Raw genomic sequence first — 16,604 nt, forward strand, 5'->3', positions numbered from 1 at the left:
GATCTGCCGACATCACATTATTATTATTATTAAACTTGCTATACCGCCCTATCCCCGGAGGGCTCAGTTTAGCAACCAAAACATTAGTTTTGGTTGCTAACACATTCTAGGTTTCTGTATATACTGGATGGGGAAATGTATGCCTTCTTTGGATTTAGTTCAGAAATTCCCTGTTTCTGCTGTTGGTCAATATGACCCTACCACAACATACTCCATTCTCAATCATACTTGCAAATCTTGAATTTACAGACATGGGAAGACACTAGTGGACTGAGGTTTCACATTTTCTTTATTGTTATTTTAAAAAGATTTGTTTTCATTTCCAAATATAGAACTTATTTTCTGCATATAATTTAAAATGGACCCCAATACATGTTAACAGAAACACATATACACACACCCCTTTCACAGAGTGACTTGGGACACAATGACAAAGAAGACAGAGGTTTACAGAGGGCAAGATGTCTCTGTGACACTAATCTGGATCCCTTGGGGAAGAAGGAAGGATGTCAAATGCAGCAGGGGAGGGCCTATCCAAATTCTCCTCCTTCTCCAGAAATGCATTCTTACGATACATCTAGCTGAGTTTCCTTACAAGAAATTTGATCAGACATGGAGAATGAGACACTGAAATCTGCCCTGCCCTGCCCCAGGCATCATAGTCCGTTTGATGTCTGAAAACAGGAAGAGCAGACATCTTCCAATGGCTTAGGCATCTCCACGAACCTGTTTGGTTAAGAAGATGAAGGAGGAGTGGCTTGCTCAAAGGCAGTCATGAAAGTCTGCGTAAGGCTCTCCATTGCAAGGCCAGTTATGATTATTGATTTCTAGCCCTCTTTTGGCCTTTAATCAATGACTTTCTCACCTATTTGGTGCAAGCAGCCCTAACACTTGGGCTAGCGGTGTATAAGTGCTCAGCCAGACACAAGTAGTTCTCAAAACTATGGCCTATCTGGTTATCCAATTCTATCTAAGATGAACAGCTGTCAGTGTAACCCACAGGGATTTGCTGGCTTTCTTCAGAAACAGACAGCTAATGGCCAACTACAGGACAATTATGAAGAGCACCCAGTTTTTCTTATCAATTTAGGGTCCTGCCACACAAATGGGTTGGTGGATGATCAACACTCTGAAAACCATTATCAATGATCTGTGTATTTGAAAGGGCAGTTCTTATTTCAGTAACTGCTAGCGCAGATGGGTTACCAGAATTAACACAGGAGCATCAACTACTATTGGAGCAAGTAGCAACGGTAGCTGTAAACATTAACAATAGAGAGGACTTTCAGCAAGCTACTTCCTCTTCTGCTCCCAAGTTTATTATCCATTTTTCCTATCCCAAGGGATATCTAGATATACCTTTACTTAGTATGAAGGCAGTACTAAGCGTACTACTACTTTTCCAAAAGAAGTAAAAAAATATTACTATGTTTTTCAATATTCTTTTCTGGAAGAGATATGAGATTTTTAAAAAATTAAACAGACTTTGCTGGGGATGAGCATAGAACATTTTAGGGTTTTCTCTGAACTTTTATCTTACCTTTTAAATCTATATGGTATGTATTTTAAAATGGTTACGCTCTGGATATGATCTTTTGAGCAGCTTTCATGGTTTGTCATTTTTTTTGTCCTATTTTATGTTACAAGAAAAATAAGTAATAAAATATATAAAATATTGTTACCTTAAGAGATAATTAAAAGTGCCTAGCAGTTAGATTGAACTTAACGTGATAAATATATGATCAAGGGGCAAAAAAATTCCCAGTAACATACCACAAGAATGGTCTCTTGTAATAGTAAGCAGCTGCCATGCTGTTTCTTCCTTCCCTTCGACATCTCGTACCAAGAGCCTGAATTGGGATCCCATCCTCCTCAGCTCTAGCACACCCCAAGCAAACTCAGAATCAGAAGATGGCATTACCCACAGCTAACAATGCGACTGAAACAGGAGCAGATGCAGCAGCTCCGAACCTGAAATGATGAACCCGTGTAAGTGTTTTATTCCTGGTTGGAAACTGCTGTACTTGCTCCCATCAGCCACAAGGATCTCCACTAGCTGTTGCACAGCCCTATGCAACTTTGGGTTTGGTTGAGTTTAGCTCCTGCCTGGCCTTGGAGGGTTTGTATCAGTACAATGCAGCTGAGTTGTGTGTGGATCATGCCACGGATCTAGAAAACATGCTGAAATCAGCAGGAAGATCGCAACTGACCTCCAATATGTTATAGCTGATGGGTAAGTAAATCTTAGTACCCTGAGCCAAACTTTATCTGGAAAAGCATTCTTCCCCTCTACATTTCTTTACCAACTGGACACCAGTCAATAGAAACAGCGAAAATACCCAGTATTTCACAGCTGGTAGTAAGCTTTTTTTGCCATAGCTTAGGCAGGTCTTCTGGTGTCCAGTCCCTCTTCACTGAGAACATATAATATATACACTATACCAAGTTACTGAGAGCAACAACAAATACATTTAAAAAGATCTACTCTTATATACAGTACTTATAAAAAGCAAATCAATCTGCCATCACCCCAGTACAAAAATACCTGACTCTTATGTAAGTCCACTACGTTTACTAAACCCTAGAAATAATTACTTATGGACGGAAAATTATTTTTGTAACCACAGTGCTGCAAAAATATCCTTCTCAGTTTGCTTCCTATTCTTCCCACATCCGCCCCATCCCAGCTTTGAAATTAATAAGGTGCAAGTCTTGAATTATTTCCTGTGGCTTTTGAAAAGAGGAGGCAGTGAGTATTTAAAAAGTTCCATGTAATGGGAGGTGGTGGTGAAAAATTTACTATAAGTTTGACTCCAATAGCTCAGCAACCCACATGTGGTGAGAAACAAAAAGGGAAGCTTTTTAGCACCCTTGTTTCACGCAGGATTCCTTTCCACGTTTACTTGTAGGACAACAAACTATCAATCTGCTACGTGGTACCAAAAGCAGCATTATAGTTTGCCATTCAAGACATGTCACACCATCTTCTTAAAGGAAACAATTCTATGCAAATGCCATTCATTTTAACAGAGGAAGTGGGAATTGTTGTCAAGGTTTCTGGAAATGCAAATGTAGTTCATTTTTTTTTCCTAGCCAGCAGCCACTTATTTTCAAAGGTGTGATTTCCTTAGTGTACACTCCTTAAACTACATTTTAATGTGCTTCTCTGAGGCACAATTTTTGCATAAGAATGCATACTTGATGAGATTTTTAAAAAAGAAAGCTCAAACATTCTATATCAATATTTTTCTTGAAAGAACAGAAAAAAAATTGTTTGAACTTTGTGCAGTTACCCCCTTTGTTTCCTCCACCACTTCCCATTAAGACAGAATATTGCTCTACGGTTGCTGAAAGATCACTTTCAGGAGTCTCGTGCAACTCCAGAAGTCTCGTGCAATTGAGCCACAGTTTGAATGATCATAGAGAAAAGCCCTCAGAGAGCGAGCGCAACTGAGTTCTATGCACTCAAGAGTGAAGATGCTGCAGCGATAAACTACTGGAATCTGCAACAGCCTCAAGCATCAGAAGGGGGCAGTGTAGCTTCATGTAGTGCTTAGAAAACTATTAGTGCTAAATGGTACAGTGTTGCAGTAGTGTGCTTAAATACATAAAATGTCCACATGACATTATTTCAGTGCCGTTATTGCACACAGTTCTCTCAATCACATAAACAATTTCCAGTCGCACCAGGAATGATGAGTGCACAGAATACTTAACCCCACAAACATAACTCCCAATATAATTTTGCTGGACGTGGAAAATATGTGGTTTGTTACTCTTGTTTTCCATACGTAGAAACTTCAAGGGGTCCTATTATCATGGGCATCCAAGGAATCTCACCACATGGACTGGCAGAGCAAAACTCTGGATCTTTGAATATGGCATGTAAGCACAATGACGACGCAGAACCTGGAGATTGTGGTGGGTTTAATCTCAGGTGTTCCTATTTGCAGGTATCTGCCTTTTGGCTAAACATTCTGCTCCTCAACAAACCTGGAAGGGAATGGATAAAGCCACCTGGCAAGGAAGTTGAGGAGAGAAAAGTTTACACCTCAACCTACTGAATAGAAAACAGGGCTCGTGTAATCATACTTGTTGGTGAACTTGAATGTGTAGCTTTAAGTGTGGACAGGTTCACTATGTTCTAAAAATATATAGTGGGTGGTGGAGAAAGAACAATGTTGAAGGTTCCAGTAATTTCTGATGAGGTGTGCCAGCCCCAGGACCCCGAGCAGGCAGCTTGATCACTTCCTTTGCTTAGCAGCCCTCCTAAGAAGAACTACGCTTTTGCTCCCTGCAGCAAACCTGCTTTTTCATCTGACAAATGTGGTCCCTGCTGGGCGTTTCTGAAAGTGGCATCAGCTTCACACTGAATGCCAACAATGGGAGGAGATCACAGTCAGATCAATTACAGTGCAAATGAAAAGAAAATATATTCGATGCCTTTGCTATTCCTCTCAGCTCTGTATCCTCAACTCAGTGGTTTGCAAACATGTTCTGGCAATCCTCTTTCAGTAGTGTGCAAGCTCACCCGAGGCCCATACTCCTTCTGCACCGCATATTCTTGAAACCTGTGCAGCACCCGGGGTCACTGACTACAATTACTTTGGCCCCACTATCCTCCTCCATGATAGCTGGGAGCTGACTGTCTATGTCAACAATAATGTAAATAAAAGAAACAACTGGGTCATGTGTCTTTCCCTTCTGTGTGCCTGGGTTTTCTGTCCCAGCGGCTTCTTTCTGTCCTTCTCTCAAGCTCACAAGGGGCTGAGGCTGATTGCAACATGATGATGCGGGGAAAGTTCCAGTAAACTTTGGTGGCCATCTCTGGCTTAGGGGGAAGCCATGACAAATATGTTCCCTATTTTAAAAAAGGACAAGTGCAGAGAATAAACATGGAGAAGATCAGTTAACAGCTACCACACGAGGCCTCATATTCCAATACGAGGGTATGCTGAATATTTACCTGGTCCTGCGTAAATTAAGGAAAAGTAGGGACTCAACCATGGCTGTACCCATGCCAAGTTCAGAAAGGCAGTTGCATAAATACGAATACATTGGAATACATAGGAACACATGAAGCTCCCTTCTACTGAGTCAGACCTTTGCTCTATCAAGATCCATACTGACTGGCAGCAGCTCTCCAGGTTTTCAGGTGGATGTTCTTCACATCACCAACTGCCTAATCCTTTTGAACTGGAGATTCCAGAGACTGAAGCAGGAACCCCGTCTGCAAGGCAGGTGTTCAACCACAGAGCCAGAGCCCCTCTCCAATCTCACCCCAGCTACGAATTGGAACAAAAGCAACAACCACATGTACAAAACAAATTAATGCAAATTGTCCTAAACCACTGGAATTAGCAGCGATCAGATCTAACAGCCAGTGAAGGCCATGGGTAGACTTGGTGGCAGAGTTCTTGAAAAGAGGACAGAAACAGGGGGTTGAAGCCACTCACACAGGACCACTTCCCAGCCACAACACACATCACCCAATGGTCCTGTGGGAGGACACTGATCATGAGGCTCATAAGGCTCACACCCTAGCAAAGGGAGTGGAGCAAGTTTGAGGGGAGAAACCCACTAAGAAAGAAGCAACACCTGAGAGGGATGAATGCCCAAAGGTTTCCACAAAGGGGGTTACACCTTTAAGACTTCTAAAAGCAAAGAACATTACTGATTTCATTGCTGCCCAGAAACATTCGGTTCCAATTTGTCACCCCAATATAAACATTATTTTTGAGGTATGCAGGGGAAGCCCCCTCTAAATTGGTGGGAAACCTCAGGTGTAACACTACACCCAGACTCTTTAATCACAATCCTCCAATTTCCTTCTGTTCCTGTCCCCAACTTTCAAGAGCTCTCAGTATGGGCCGGACACACCAGAAATACAAGGCCAGACATCTGCCTCATGGACCCCCACCCCCGCCCCTTTGAATTGGTCTATTCCCCCAGTTTGTAGCTGTTGTTCCCCCAGCGCTGATGGTCTGGCCTACCCCAGACTATTAGATAAAAACAAACCCTCAGGAGAGTTTGAAGAATTGGCTTCTGGTCGAATCTGGCTTAAAGCACCCCTGGCTCAGAGTCAGTGTGGGGCTGAGTTACAGAACAACACCCCTTGGCTCAAGGTGGCGCTGGGGCCTAAATGGCGGTACAGTACTAGCAGAGGTAGGGGCAGGAAATGTATCAAAGCCAGCTCAGTCTTCCAAGGCATTGATCTGCAAGACAAGGCTCTGGGCCCAGCCTCGCCTAGTGGCTGCCTCCGCTCTTTCCACCGCCTGTTGCCCAGTCAATAATGATGAAGCTGAGGCTCATGATCATGAAGAGCACACCAAGGCATGCGAAGAGAGCTGCCTGCAATGAGAAAAGTCAGGAGGGGAAAATGTCAGGTGCAGAAACAGAACACATTGCTATCATTCAACAAACACACTTGAAAGGAAACTCCAGTTATTACATGTCTTGGGTTATACATAGATACTTCACAGATGGTGTCTCTTACCTTTTGTGGCACTTTGTTCCCATTGTTTACCCACACACACTCTCTCTCTATGGAACTCTTGTCCATCAATGCAAGCAATAACTTTGTTCGTTACTATCTTTATGACTTGGAGACATGTGACTTGGACTGCTGTCTCAAGGTCCCAATTCTGTTTCTTTGTGTCTGACCATAATGTCTATAGGTCGGGGACTACCGGGTGAGATGGCTGCTACAGGCACCTGGAAACTCCAGCAATGGGAGGCATTTCTACTATCCCCAACACAACAAGGAAGACTAAAAACACCTCTACTTCTAGCCGGCACCATCTAGTTTTGGTCAGTGCCTCATGAAATTCATGCCAGGCTAAGTCCCAGCTTGACTGTCTAAAGGCAAGATGAAGAAAAGCACACTTCATCCATCTGCACAACTGATCCAGGGAGCCTCTGTGGCCAATACAGATCCTTAAATAGTACATACCAGAATTTTGGGAGTGGATTTCATGGGTTCCTTTTCCTTAGGCATTATCCGTATGTAGAATATTGCTGGAAAGATGAAAATCAGGCAGGGGGCCGAAGTGGCACCTGAGAGGCAAGAGAGAACATATTTTGGTGGCTGAAAAAGAGCTCCAGGATGGCCACTTATCAAACCACACATTCATCCACACTTCCTCACACACTTTTCCTTGGAAAAAGCAATGCAAACTGTGCTGATAGGGCCCCTGGCCTTGCCCCTCTACCCCTGCAGACAAGCTATTGATTTCCCCCTCAGAATGGAATTTGAGTTTAACATCAGCAGAGAAATAAACAGTGTTTGAGAGGGAAGCCTCTGAAACTGCACAGCAAACAAACATGTTGCCAATGGTGGCCTTGACCATTGGAGCACGGGGTCCTAAAGAGATCATGGATGCCAGAGCAAAACTCCTCTGGGGATTAGAGCTCCCAGAATCCAGCTGGCAAAAAAAAACACAGGATGATGCAAGCCACGAAGTTCAAGGTGTGTGCTGGGAAGTTCCACTGCTTGCCTCTGAGTGGGGATAGACGTTATTCTGCCCAAGGCAGCATCCATCACCAGCCTGACGAGGGACAGTGATTAATGAATCATGAAAGAGCTTTGAATTGTCCTCCATGCACTGTTAGAACTGCCTTGGCGGGACAATTTAATTGATTCCACTAACCAACCCCCATATACACCACTAGTGGACCAGACCACAACTGGTGGACAAGACCACAGCATCTATCTTTTGCAGAAGAAAAACATGACACTGGACTTAGTATCCAGAAGTTACTTGACTGTTATTTCTAAATAAGGAAGTTTATTAGTTTCTAAAGAATACGGGCGCTGTCCTCAGTGGGCTCACTGTTTTAAGATTAATTGTGTCAAGATACGGTAATTGAATGTACAGAAATGGGTCCTGCCTGACTCATGATGCAAAATTCATGGAAGGGTTTACTTTAGAGAACATGCTTTACCGATCACTTTAAAAAATAAACGCTACTAGAACATAAGATGGTTAGGAGAAACGTATTTGTTCAGGACACCCATACAGACATATTTGTGCATCCTCTGCTTAACATGTTTGCTTGAAGTTTTCAAGACATAATTTTTGTATCACGCACGCACGCACGCACGCACGCACACAAACACAGGAGGCACAGCCAACACCAACACAGTTTGGTAAATATTTGGGAAGAATCAAGTAGTATGTGGAATCCAGGGGATTCAGGAAGGATTATTTGTGGTTTCCCCAGGGCAAACGGGCTCAGTTCACGAGGAAACTGTGAGCATAATATGAAGCAGATGATCAGAGAAAAACAGATTCTCTGACTGGGGTGTTGTGTGGTTTCCAGGCTGTATGGCCGTGCTACTAGAACACAGCCATAAGCCCAGAAACCACAGAACACCCCAGTGATTCCAGCTGTGAAAGCCTTTGACAATACATAGGTTCTCTAACTGCTGAACACACTCACCTATCAGGCCAAAGATGCCCAGAATGGATGGGGCAAAAATGACAAGCAAGTTAATTGATGTCAACAGCACTGCAGCAATGACAATGTGCCGAATCCAGCTGAAGTCCTTGTCTTGAAACAGCATCTGCTGAATGGCACGGCGCACCTGGAGGGTAACAGAGGGTGACATCAGGCTTCCCACTTCAAAAACATTGCACAGTTCTTAACTGCATGCACTTTAAGCCAATTTATCTTAATACAATCTTCTCTACCATCACAGTGACCTCAGTTTGTTCCGGTTTCGCTTCACTGGATATGCAGTTTCTTCAGACCTAATAGTGCTCTCATTTTGGATGCTGCAACATTTGGTTGGGCTTTAGTTTCTTCAGTCCATATTCCCAATCAACTACAGGTACACATTCCTGTCCCTTGACTTAAGTTGAACCCAGATATATATATATCTCACTCAGAAAAGTGGATGCTAATGGGGACTTGCTCCACATGGATCCTCTGTTGATTGTGTCAAGCAGAATCCCAAGGGATCCCTCATTTTCAGATAGCCACCTATGGGGTTCAACTTGACCCAAGCCCCATGGGTATTAGTTCATACAAGGAACTAAAGATATGGAATGGTACCCATGTAATTGAATTCCCCAGCAGTAAACACACACAGGACTATAAAAAATTGAGCCTCACAGCATAATCATCAACAGAGTTACACCGTTCTAATCTGATTGACTTCTATGGCCTTACCAGGGTGGACCTCTATTTAGAACTGCATTGGCAGTTCAACAGCACTCAATGGACTTACACAAATGCTCACACCTTTTCTACTACTCTCTCATGCCAGTACCCAGAGACAGGGATATGTAGTTTGGGACGCATACATAGTATACCATTTATTCCAAGGAGTTTAATTTGTCTACCAATTAACAATAAGGATGATGTCTAGGAAATGAATGTGAGACATATTTCTGGTACATAGTGGAGGTGGATCCCAGCCCCAGCCATCCTTTCCTGAGAACGGGACTCACTGGGAAGAGAACAATGGGCACTGTCAGTGTCACAGCAGTGAGCACAGCCACCCGCACACATAGAATCAGCACATCAAACGGGTCCACTCTGCTGTAGGTGTGTAGCAGCTCTGATTCCACCTGGCCTGGAGAGAACAATGAAGAAATCATATCATTACCAGCTAGGCCTCATAACTAGCAAGAAACTTACATGTTTTGGGCACAACAGAATTGCTTTTTAATAGAGTAGGCTGTGAAGATTCTGGTCATTTCTGCACCTAAGTGAGGCATCAGAGAACAGCAAGACAACGAGCATCCTGCCAATGCATACCCATCATCAGGCATACAATGAGGAAGAACGATGCAGCTCAGAGTGTCTATGGTAAGACTCAAGAGGCTCATTACTATAGAGGCCTCTTGCAAGTGTACAGGACTGAAGCCAATAAGAGGTGAAATAAAGGTGCCTGATAAGAAAGCTTTGAAAGACATCAAAAGAATCATGGCACCTGTTTCAGAAGATGCAAGATTTGGGCCTCAGAATAACACACAAGAACAGCCTTCAATTGAATACTGGTAGAGTGTGAAACACAGTAAGGTCATTATCATCATCCCAATGCCCCGCCTTTTCTCCACTATCTGGTATAGTGGAAGGGACTTACTGTGGAAAGTGAGGTAGCCAAAGAGGGCAGCCAGGAAATACATGACATACATGACAGAGATGGAAATGTTGGAAATACACTGCATCTTCTTCTTGGAGGGGCTAAAAGGCAACCAGAAACCCAATGTGAGGGGAAGAATCCCTGACCAAATAAAAGATCTTGCACCATACATCCCCCAATGACAAAGAAGCACCTGGCTATAATAAACTAAGTCCAAAAATGCCACAATCTCTGCTGCAAAATCAAAATGTACAAATGCACAGCATTTTTGATACACGATGCCAGTTCCTTCGAGTACTGGAAATTGATGTGCAGGCAAGCAAAGACATCAAGCCTCATTAATAGAGTTGTGCAAAGAAACATACAGTCATTTTATTTATTCACTGCTTGCTTGCTTGCCTGTTTGCTTTGGGACTCTTAGAGTGCAACTTTCCAGGACATTCTTCTGTTGATTTGAACACTACTGTTATACCACAAAAACTCAGACGGCATCTCTTACCTTTCATGGCACTTCGTTCCCAATGTTTACCCACAGTCCTCCCTATATATACAAAATGGATCTCTTGTCCATGGGCTTAGATCGGAATTAGCTCTCTTTAGGATTGCACTGTCGGCTGCACAGCTAATCTCTGGCATGGAGCGGCATCTTAAAAATGGACCCTGCAACATCTTCACTCCACTCTGAGCTTGAGCTTTCCTCTACTCCTCCACCCTCTGGACCACTTCATTGCCATGCTATGGCAATGGATCAACAGCATGCCCAAATACTCACTCCTTCAACTCAGTGTATATAGGCAGAACCTCAGGATGGCACACAAAAGCAAATGCCATGATGGGGATTGTGTAGGCCGTCTGCAAGAGACAAAAGAAAGAGAGGATAACTAGGCACTGTGGAGAAGGTTCCTATTTCCTCAAGATCATCCCAGCTCTCTAAGGCTCTCTAATACTTACAGAGAAGTGCCCAGGAACAGATAGATTTCAAGGAAAAAAAACCCTATTTGTGAAGATCAGCAGCTCCCTTGGCTCAAGGACATGAAGACAAGGATTACTGGCCCTCTGGATCTATGAAGCTGGATGTGTTCTTAGGGCAAATTATTGCATCTACCCCAGCAGAAAGTGGTAGTAGACAGCAGTACCAATTCTTTCCTTTTCTCCAGTCTTGCTGTATTCTTCCACCAGCTGTGCACAAGCTTATCTATTGCCAGCCCCTTTTGTTCCCAGCCCCTCACTGCCACACTCATTTTTTTTCTATAATTCTCCTTATTAGAGACAGTCCCCTAGCCTCTCTTCAGGAGGCTTCCTGTTTTCCTTTACTTCAAATCTCTCCTCAAACCCCACTTTTCCAGCAAAGTTTGCCTCATCTACCCTTCACATGCAATTTACCCCATTCTCACCACTTCTTTGTCAATACTTCCTTCTTCACTTCTAGCATTTAAAGTCAACAGTTAATGTCAGAAGACCACGTCACATCTGTGGTCTGTACTCTGTGTGGCCTCAGTCCTATAGCCACAGAAGCATATAGCAATGGCCATCAGTTCAGAAACAACAGTAAAGATGTGGTTTATCCAGATATGGGTGCGGTCTGTAACCTTTGTTAATCAATGTTAATTTGTGAATTTATTCTCACTGGCTGTATTATGAATCTGATATCTGACCTGAGAGTTGAGTGTGAACAACCTTGAAGAGCAGATGTCCTCCTCAGTTGTGTGGGTGACAGCACGATCGTTCTCATAGTTGCTGGTACTGACTAGCGTGTAATTCAGGCTGGTGGCGTTGTTAATGAACTGGTCGGGAAGCGGACAGGGAATATGGAACTTTTTGTAGATTACCTGAGGTGAGAACACAAAAACCATCATCTAGTGGGTCATCTCTCCTGATATATTCCCCAGGGAGGACTACTCTCTCAGGGAAACAACCTCCTAGTGATCCCTGATCCTAGAGTTATCCAGCCGTCCTCAACCAGGGCCAGGGCTTTTTGACCTCTGACCCAGCCTGGTGGAATACTCTGCCTAGTAAGACACAGATCCTATTTGTTTTACTGTGTTTACATATGAATGATTACAATGTTATATCAAAAATTCAATATTTCAATTTCAATAAGCCTTTATTGGCATACAGAACATAAAATATAAATAAAAATTCAATAAAGAAAACACACACACACACACACACAAAAGGAATCTAGCTCAATTCCGCAGAGCCTGTAAGATGAAGATATTTCACCAGGCCTATGGTTAAGGACAGGGATGTTTTACATACATGCTGGCCTCCGTCCTTTCTTAGGCTTCGCTGAACTTTAGAAAGTTTCCCAAGTGGGGCAAGCTGGCTCCTCCAGAGGAGTTTGGGGGGAGGGGGAAGATGGGGGCAAAGTCTAGGGAAAAATTCCTGGCCCCCAAATGGGTCGAAGTTGGGTCTCTGTTGGCCTATGCAAGAGTGAAGCCCTTTCTTCAGGATTGAGTGAGGGATTTTCAGAAATGTCATCATAGGCCCAAACTATCTCCAGGGCGGCTGTGAAGATGCAACCTGCTGACACAAAACCTGGAGTCGGTACCCCTGGTGTTGATCCCAGCACTGCTGTCAGTGACGCCACAGCTTATGAGAACCCTCCTTTCTTACTCTTCCTCCTGGGGTATCCCACATTTATTCCCCCTGACCACATCTGACCATAATCACTGGGTGTGCAAAAGAGATAGAACATTATGAATAGAACATTATGTTTCAAATGGAAATAGTTTTATCTAATTAGAAGTGATTTTCTTCTGAGTTATGAAGCCTTTAAGGTATTAGAATGATCCAGTATTTAACATAAGTGTATCTGATCCTAATTAATGTCTTCCAAACAAATCTTTAAATGATCAAAGAGGGTTCTCTTAATGGCATAACGGGGAGGTAGAAATTAGGGGTGGGAAATGACTGAACCAGAGGGCCTGCTTCTCACTGCCAATTACAATTGGATCATTTACATTGCCCCTTTGTGTCATAAACATTTGTTCTGCAGCCATAAACTGGACTGGAGGAGCTGTTATCAAATGCTAAAGTTCAAGAGGTGTAGCGCACCCCTCCCCCAAGCTTCACTCTACCTTGCTTAATAATTTTGTAAGATCTAAACTCCAACAGAGAGCTCAACACTAAAAGGAAATAAGTAAGGGGTAGAAATTGGGTCCCGGAATATATGTATGATGACACCCATGTTTTCCACTCTCCTCATCCCCAGGCTGCAAAGAAGTAAGCAGCTAGCCACTTGCTTCCCTACAGTTTCAACATCAGAGGAACGGAAGTGAGGAGAAAATAGATTTCTCCTACTCCATAGTTCATCACAGGTCACCCATTTACATTGGTTCAGCTTCTAAACGTTATGATTTCCAAACCACTGTCCTGATTACCAAGGGCTGACATCATCAGTGGCATCAGGAGCCTTCCCATGTTCACAGAAAGGCAGTCTTGAGACAAGGAAAAAGAAATCTAAATGAACAGCCTAATCATCACAACTGTAGCCCCAGCAAAGAAGCACTCAGAGCATGCCTGACTAGTGCAGCATCATGGTATGTCGAATGCAGTAACAAGCTGACCTCAGACATCGCCCGGGCTGTCAGAGAAACTATTGACTGATGCAATGCAATTACAACACTATTATGTGGCACAGAGAAGAGGAACTGCTGGTGATGGAAACACAAAAGGCTTCCCTACGTATCCCTTAGAACGCGCTTTGCCCAGTACTGTTCTCCATGTCTCATGTTGGGTTGCTACTCTTAACAGAGGGGGTGGGGGTAAGACTGGTCAGCAGAACAGGATGGACTCCCCCTGCTAAGAATGACCCTGTGGTTATATTCTGCATGGTATCACAGCTACACTTATTAATAGGATTGGGGTGTTTAAAGAAAAAACAAGGATTCTATTTGGTGCCTGTATGAGATAACCTTGTGAAGAGTTGGGGTGTGTGCATGTGATTTGATTAGATCTGCATGTTTCTAAAGAGTTAGTTTGCAAGCTACTACAACGTGGGCGGTTTATTCATTTCAACACCTATAATCTGTCCTGCCTTGCATTGTCAGAGCAGCTTGAAAGAGCTTTAGGGCACTGGGCATGCACATTCTGACCCCCAGAACCCCACTCTGTGTTGTCATGTGATGGTGCACAGGAATCACAAGCATGACTACTTTGGCTGAGGCTTCAGTTACTGCTCGCAGCCCCCTCCCGTCACCCTCTTCACTGGCATGAGGCTTCTTCACCCAGAAATAGATCAGTGTTGCTGACAAGGGAGTGAGAACGCAGCAGGGAAGTGTCTCTGTGCTGTTGCTGAAATGGCTGGGGGGTGGGCAGCCTGCTTGCTATTCACTGTGACAGCACAGGAGCCACCCAGGCTTAGCAGCAGCAAAAGACACCTTTGGGCCCACCTTCACAGCTTGAAAGAGATGTTACAATGGGGCTTATGGCCAGGAATAGTTCTTAGGATCGCACTGTCAGGCTTGAATCGTAAGCAGAATTATGTTAGTGGAAAGCAGCTCCCCCCTCCCCTGTCTTGCTGCAGCCTTCTCTGCTCCTTAGAATCAGGCTTCTGCAGGCCAGTGTGGGGGACAAGGAGTGGGTCTGCAGCAGCAGAGGGAATTGTCTTGCCAGCATGGTGTGGTGAACAGTGTGGTGGCTCAAAACTGGAGAAAACCAAGCTGACATCTCCACTCAGCCCTAAAGTTCATTAGGTGACCTTTGACCACCCTACCCTCATTCAGGTAATTGCTGAGAGGACAATACATGGCTCCTTGAACTCCTTGGAGGAAGTATTAAAAGGGAACATACCCTTTCACTAGTGCACTTGCTCCCCTTCCCAACTCACCGAAATCAAGAAGAAGACCATGCAGCTAAGGGAGAACCCACTGGCATAGCCAAGGTAACCTGAGAAGAGAGGAAATCACAAAGTTGTAAGGGCCATGAAATACTTCTGGAAATATTTCCCTGTCTATGCTATCCAATGCCCCCTGGAGGATGGGCACTACCCCAGAATAAAGACTGATGTCTAGTTTTACAATTCATTAGTTCTCTTTCCAAATGGGAGTGATGGACTAGGAGGGCTACAGAAATACAGGGCCAAATCTTCACTCAGCCATGAAGCTCACTGGCCAACCCTAGCCTTGTCACTGTCTACAAAGGCTGATGGGAGGATAAAATGGAAGAGGAAAGAGCCTCTGAGGCCCTTAGGGGAAGGGCAGTATTAAAATGCCATTGATAGACTTTTCATCGACAACAGCAGAAAGCTTTTGGACAGCCAGTTCGGGTATATTAATTAGTGTCAGATTAGAATCTGGGAGACCCAGGTTCAAATCTGCACTCTGCTATGAAAAGCATGCTGTGTGGCCTTTGGCCAGCCACACACCCTCAGTATAGCCTGCCTCACACCATTGTTATAAAGATAAAACAAAGTGATGCTGTAAACCATTTTGGGTTCCCATTAGGAAGACACACAGGGCAGAACTATCTAAATATTTAAGCAAATAAAAATGGACAGAGTTGTGAATATGCTTTGCTCAGACCACAGTCACTGCAAAACTCCTGTCCATTGGCCACTTCTATCCAAGAATCACGGGCAATGCAGCTTCTATAGATTAATGACTTGGCCTGCTTCCTTTTGAAACAGTAGATGAGCAATTTCTGTGTGGTATAATCCCAGGCTGCTAGGAAATACATGCAGAAATCCAAACTGCATGGATGGAATTGATTACATGGGTCTTTAAGTATCCTATTTCCCAGTTAACCCATTGAAGAAGCTGCCAAAGTCTCATTGACTCTGCCTAGACTGCAAGCAAAAGGGTGTTTGAGACAGAAGATTCATTCTTGTGCACAGAACAGGAAAACTTACCAAGCTGTTTCATGAGGGCCAGAGGAAGGATGATGCTGACACTGACCATGATGACCAGATAGTTGCCATTCATGTACCAGTCCCTGGAATGACACAGGCCAAAGTTATACTCTTTGTAGGATTTTGGAGTAGAAGACCCCCATTATATCGACCTTGACTAAGGCAGGTTGTATTTACAGTATGGGCACAAACCTGTGCTGGTCAACTTTTCAACTTGGATACAATTCTGCAAGTTTAAAATGTGACTATTTGAATAAAACTTTCATTTCCAACATTTATTTTGATACTTGTAGGAAATGGATAATGGGAAAGTTCAGAAACCACACACCAAACAATAGCCCAAAACATGAGCAATGAAATACTTAGGTGGGTTCCCAAGCTGAAATCTCCCAAACCCAGAAATTCACTCCATGTCAACCCAAACTACAAACCTTTCAGAAGTATACATGAAAATTTCAGAAACAACATTGGTCTTACCTGTGAAGGAGACTTCTCCATTGAGCAATTGAGGACATCTGGGTTCTGTTGATCTCCATTCAGGAAGGCAGGGGTTAAATTAAAATTTCTCCCAGGCTCCTCCGCTTTCTGTAGGTCCGCCTTCTCTCTCTCTCTCGCTCTCCAGTTCTGGTCTCTCCAAAAAGCAGTACACGACTGAAGAAA

General features: G+C 43.7%; 1 protein-coding gene across 1 annotated transcript; it reads right to left on the reverse strand.

Moving 5' to 3' along the window:
* Nucleotides 1–271: 271 nt before the first annotated feature.
* On the reverse strand, nucleotides 272–16,024 carry LOC125429309 (sodium-coupled neutral amino acid transporter 3-like). Its single transcript, XM_048490322.1, has 9 exons — nucleotides 15,945–16,024; nucleotides 14,925–14,983; nucleotides 11,749–11,922; nucleotides 10,866–10,945; nucleotides 10,094–10,194; nucleotides 9,456–9,580; nucleotides 8,443–8,587; nucleotides 6,953–7,056; nucleotides 272–6,351 (listed from the first exon to the last, which is right to left on the reverse strand). Exons 1-9 carry the CDS (start codon nucleotides 16,015–16,017, stop codon nucleotides 6,247–6,249), a joined length of 966 nt encoding a protein of 321 aa, XP_048346279.1. The 5' UTR covers nucleotides 16,018–16,024; the 3' UTR covers nucleotides 272–6,246.
* Nucleotides 16,025–16,604: the final 580 nt, after the last annotated feature.

Source organism: Sphaerodactylus townsendi, linkage group LG03, assembly GCF_021028975.2.
Source record: "Sphaerodactylus townsendi isolate TG3544 linkage group LG03, MPM_Stown_v2.3, whole genome shotgun sequence".
NCBI classification, from domain to species: Eukaryota; Metazoa; Chordata; class Lepidosauria; order Squamata; family Sphaerodactylidae; genus Sphaerodactylus; species Sphaerodactylus townsendi.

Bases quoted from the DNA above. Each gene is read 5' to 3' on its own strand.
- LOC125429309 (XM_048490322.1), bottom strand. From the start codon at position 16,017: ATGAATGGCAACTATCTGGTCATCATGGTCAGTGTCAGCATCATCCTT. The intron at 11,923-14,924 runs GTGAGTTGGGAA...TTCTCACCTCAG, and splicing joins TGGTCTTCTTCTTGATTTCG to GTAATCTACAAAAAGTTCCA. The intron at 8,588-9,455 runs GTGAGTCCCGTT...GTTACCCTCCAG, and splicing joins TGCCCATTGTTCTCTTCCCA to GTGCGCCGTGCCATTCAGCA.